At 32.1% G+C, this 4,485-nt stretch overlaps 2 protein-coding genes across 4 annotated transcripts in view; one reads left to right on the forward strand and one right to left on the reverse strand.

Moving 5' to 3' along the window:
* Window positions 1-477: 477 nt before the first annotated feature.
* On the forward strand, window positions 478-3,414 carry LOC108762983 (transmembrane protein 39A). Of its 2 annotated transcripts, none has more exons than XM_018510263.1 (7): window positions 478-1,260; window positions 1,386-1,534; window positions 1,619-1,717; window positions 2,319-2,422; window positions 2,526-2,778; window positions 2,849-3,056; window positions 3,132-3,414. In XM_018510263.1, the coding sequence occupies exons 1-7, from the start codon at window positions 931-933 to the stop codon at window positions 3,384-3,386; spliced, it is 1,398 nt and encodes a 465-aa protein (XP_018365765.1). In that variant the 5' UTR covers window positions 478-930; the 3' UTR covers window positions 3,387-3,414. The 2 variants fall into 2 exon arrangements, with proteins under 2 accessions (XP_018365765.1, XP_018365766.1); XM_018510264.1 differs by having other exon boundaries at window positions 2,322-2,422.
* A 392-nt stretch (window positions 3,415-3,806) lies between these two features.
* Window positions 3,807-4,485, reverse strand: part of alpha-Spec (alpha spectrin) — a 12,976-nt gene continuing 12,297 nt past the window's right edge. Inside the window, exon 9 of one of the 2 annotated variants that reach the window (XM_018510272.1) lies at window positions 3,807-4,074. In XM_018510272.1, the coding sequence (XP_018365774.1) occupies window positions 3,946-4,074 (129 nt within the window). In that variant the 3' untranslated portion in view covers window positions 3,807-3,945. The remainder of the gene's footprint in view (window positions 4,075-4,485) is intronic. The other variant, XM_018510273.1, reaches the window with a different exon arrangement.

The following is a 4,485-nucleotide window of genomic DNA, read 5'->3' on the forward strand; positions in this document are numbered from 1 at the left end:
CGCAATAGGATATACGTAAACGACATACGTAAAATCCTTGTGCGTTGACCTACGACAACGACTTACGACTACGACTCAGTTGCAACCATCTTTGTGCGCGGAACCTTACACGGAGTAAGTAGTAGGAGTAAAAAATTGACCAATCACAGTCGATTATTCTTCTCAGGCGTTGTCTACAATACACGGAGTAAGAAGTAAGAGTAAGAAATTGACCAATCACAGTCGAATGTGAAAGCCGTAAGAAATTAACCAATCATAGTCGATTATTCTTCTCACATTTAAAGGCCCGTCTACAATACACGGAGTAAGAAGTAAGAGTAAGAAATTGACCAATCACAGTCGATTATTCTTCTCACATTCGACTGTGATTGGTCAATTTCTTACTCTTACCTCTTACTCCGTGTATTGTAGACGACGCCTAACTGTGATTGGCCAATTTCTTACGGCTAACGACTTGCGACCCTATTGTAGAACATGCATTAGCAAAGAAGAAGAAGAAGGCAAGAACCTAGTTCAACCTTCAACCACAGAAAACAGACCTATAAATAGACATAAACAGACACAAATCAATTTCAACAAGCATCTAACTTACAAAAAGGAAAGACGGAAGAAGTTGGTCTACATTTAATTAAATGCTAAAAGTGACGTGTTCTTGTATCGTGTTGCGTCCTCTTCGTGTCATTTCGTATTTTTATTTAAAGTGACATAATCGATATGTGAAAAAAATAGTATTTGAACAAAAGGCTGTATTTAATATAAAATATTGATATTTGCATCTCAAGAAGGTACACAAAAATTGTCTGCGACGTGTGTTTGTTATGCTATGTGGAATACATCGTTGATTTGTTCAGCAATTTGTTATTATGTCGTAAAAATTGTTGAGATAAGGAAACTTTATCTCTCGTGTGAATTGGTATGAATGTATAAAACATGCCTGGAGGCAGACGAAACGCTGTCAGTCGGACTGGATCAACTGCCAGATCCGGTAATGGTAACGTTAGTTTAGTCAATATCAATGGAAGAAGCAATAGCGGAGAAAGAACAAGTGCCAATGGTACAGATGACAAAAGGTTTGACGAAATTTATGGTGGAAGGTCTCTGGCACCAAAGCACATTCCTATACCTGCGGTACCAGTCGATGGACAGTTGGGCTTTGAAGCGTTATCTTTGGTCGTCTCGATTATTGCAGCTTGTCTGCAATTGCTTAATCTATATAGAACTGTATGGTGGCTACCAAATTCCTATAATGGTTATACTATGGTACGTTACATTTGTATTTATTATACAACTAGATTATGCTATTATGCATGACACAAAGAGGATAGTTATAACATATTTAGGAAACAGAAGAATTGTGCTCTTACTTGTATTCTTTGATGTTTCAGAATTTTTATTTGATAGATCCTTACCTACTTGTATTTATTTTTACTATGGTGGCACATAGATTCCTATATATATTATTACGTCAGATCATTGATGTTTCATTGCCAGTTCAATCAGTACCCGCAAAATTGGCAATCCGAAATATTATAAGGTATTATTGTATGTGATTTATTAATAATTTGTCAGATTTGTAATAATATCAGGATATTTTAGTATTTATGTAACTTAATTTCAGGTCATCTCTATCAGTTGCTGTAAAGAGCGTGTTGGGCTGGTGCCTGTATCATATGATTGAGAAGCACAATTCTATGAAAATTTTTTATTTATGTTATCCGTGAGTATCTATGAGAATGAATACAATATATAAATAATATTGTTGTATCGCTAAATTGATAGAAAAGTGACAATCTCAAAATTGGACCTTCTCAGCAATTTTTTAAATTTTAAATTGGAACATTTCAATTGGGATAATGAACATGCAATTTTTATAATTTTACTTCTTTCCATATGTTATCATTTCAATTATAATATATTCTTTAAAATTTGTCATGAATTGTTTAAATTCACACAAACATTGTGTTTTTAAATTCAAATACTATACTTTAAAAAGATATAAGACAAAAATTAACATTTTTTAGATAATAAAAGAAAATTGATCTTAAAGACTAATATATTTTTATGGAAACACAGATTTGTGATTTATTTACTTATATGAAAGTGTCACAAAATTTTTTTACGTAAGTAAATAAACCACAAATCTGTATTTCCATAAAAATATATTAGTCTTTAAGATAAATTTTCTTTTATTATCTCAAAAATGTTAATTTTTGCATTGTATCTATTTTTCTATCAATACAGCGATATGTATGCATTTATATTATGTAATTCAAAATTAAAAGTAAGTATAATTAGTTTATGACAATCATTTGTTCCAGAAGTTTATCAGTATATTTTGTTATGTTTGGAATACGAACAGCACCATTTTTTGATATGTCGTTCTCGAATGGAAAAGAAGAACGAAAAACAAAGTATATATTAGGTATGTATCATCAAATGTGTGTATTTTGATTGTATCTTATCTATTTATATTATTAATTTTGTTAAGTGTTTTAGTATTGTAACATGACTTTTTTCATATACAGATAAACCTTTGCACAATTGCTCACTAAACGCATCGGCCATCAGAGCAGAAGTATCCACTTTGAGATCCGATTTTAATAGGCGATTAAAGCGAGCTTTATTTTCGTCTTCCGGTAGCGCATATGTTTGTGTAGTTGCGCCTATTATTTTTGTACCTCCACATTTACATTTTAATGTATTGTGGGTAGTACAACATGTAATCTTGTTCTGGCTCGGAAGGATATGTGCTTACTTCGCTCAAGCTTACCCTTTCAGGTAAGTATATTCCTTCGTAGTAAGAATCGTTTTATCAAACATAATAGTTAAAGTATGTAATTGACTTTAGATATTGTGACGAGTTACATAGAGCAGCGATGCACTTGGGCCGATGGATTAAAATAGAAAATCGCAATAATCACATATATGCCGAACCGTGGAATGAAACAGTATTGTGGCCTCACGGGTCGATTGTAAGGCACAATCGAGAAATTTATCGTTCTGAAGGTTTGTGCACAGCAGCGGAACCGGGTAATCTAAGTCACTCTAGATTTTATGTATGTAATCTTATTCTATCAATGAATAACAAAACATATTAGACTCGATATTAATTATACATTGTTGTCTTGCAGGGTTTATTTAATAACAGAGTAACACTTCTAAGTCCAATACTGGCATTGCAATTATTATTGGTGAACATTCAATTATTTATTTTATTAGGCGTGACCGAATGGTATCAAATACTATCGACGATATTATTATTAGTTATACATTATTATACTTTGTTCAAAATGGCTAGGGATTTTCTAGTATCTTGGAAAGTGTATCGTGCTGAACAAATAATTCAAGAAAAGTCTCAAACGGTTGTGAACCCAATTGCTCAATAAAATACAAGTGTCATTTCTGCAACATTTTTTATATTATTTTTTATATATATTTTCTCGCGAAATAAAATGAAAAAAAAATTAATTATTCACACAAGGAAATTTACGTCTATAATTTACAAGTATTTAAAAATACGCATACATGTTTTATAAACTTTTATTGAATAAAATAATATAATATATTAAATGCACATTTATTTTAAAGAACAACGTGAAAAGATTTCAATATCAGAATTAGCTGATGCGAAATCGAATATTTTAAAGATAATTAAGAATCGAGAATTGAATAATGCAATATTTAAAAATATATGTAAAGAATGTATATGTTAGGAAAAACATTGCTTCTAACATAGAAATATATTCTTGATGTATATATATATTTTTTCTCTATCAACTAATCAGCTTAGAAAATCTCAATTTTTATAAATGCTCTAAATGATAACTGTTATTAGAAGTATTATATATATATAATCAAGCAGGTATTTGAAGATAAAACATATAGTAGCCTTTATGCAATTATAATTTAATAAGCTTGGAAAAATATGCACATAGGAATGCATAATTAATTCTGGAAAAGAGTGCGCGTAAATTCTATATAATCCAACGCAGCTGTTATCGGTCGTTCCGATTTAGGATCTACATAAGGTTTCATACGAGCAACGCAATAATCAGCCATCTCCTTCGTGAGGTTCTGAAAAAGAAGATTATAACAAATATAAATTGTATTTTGACTACAAGAATATTGTAAAATATTTTTTAACGGTCTAACTGGATCTTAAGGACGTTCTCCGACTGCAGTTGTGCTCAACCTAAAGTTTACTCGCGTCCACGCAATCGCCCCTACACACAGAAAATACTAGTTGAGTATCACCGTGTGCGCAGAAGTGTAAAAATGATCCTACTGCGTCACTCCGTGTGATGCGGCAACGCTGCTTTTTCGCTCTGCGCTTTGTGTTGTGTTAGTAAGGTTATGAACAGTGTCTGCCCTGCTTCGGGTATTGCATCATCTTATTAATTTTTTGCTGAAATTACGTGATCGCTACCCTGAGAAAGTACGAGGTTATTTGTGTTGTCACGCGTCACGTGTTGAGCGTATACGACG

This window comes from Trachymyrmex cornetzi, unplaced genomic scaffold, assembly GCF_001594075.2.
Source record: "Trachymyrmex cornetzi isolate Tcor2-1 unplaced genomic scaffold, Tcor1.1 scaffold33, whole genome shotgun sequence".
Lineage (NCBI taxonomy): Eukaryota > Metazoa > Arthropoda > Insecta > Hymenoptera > Formicidae > Trachymyrmex > Trachymyrmex cornetzi.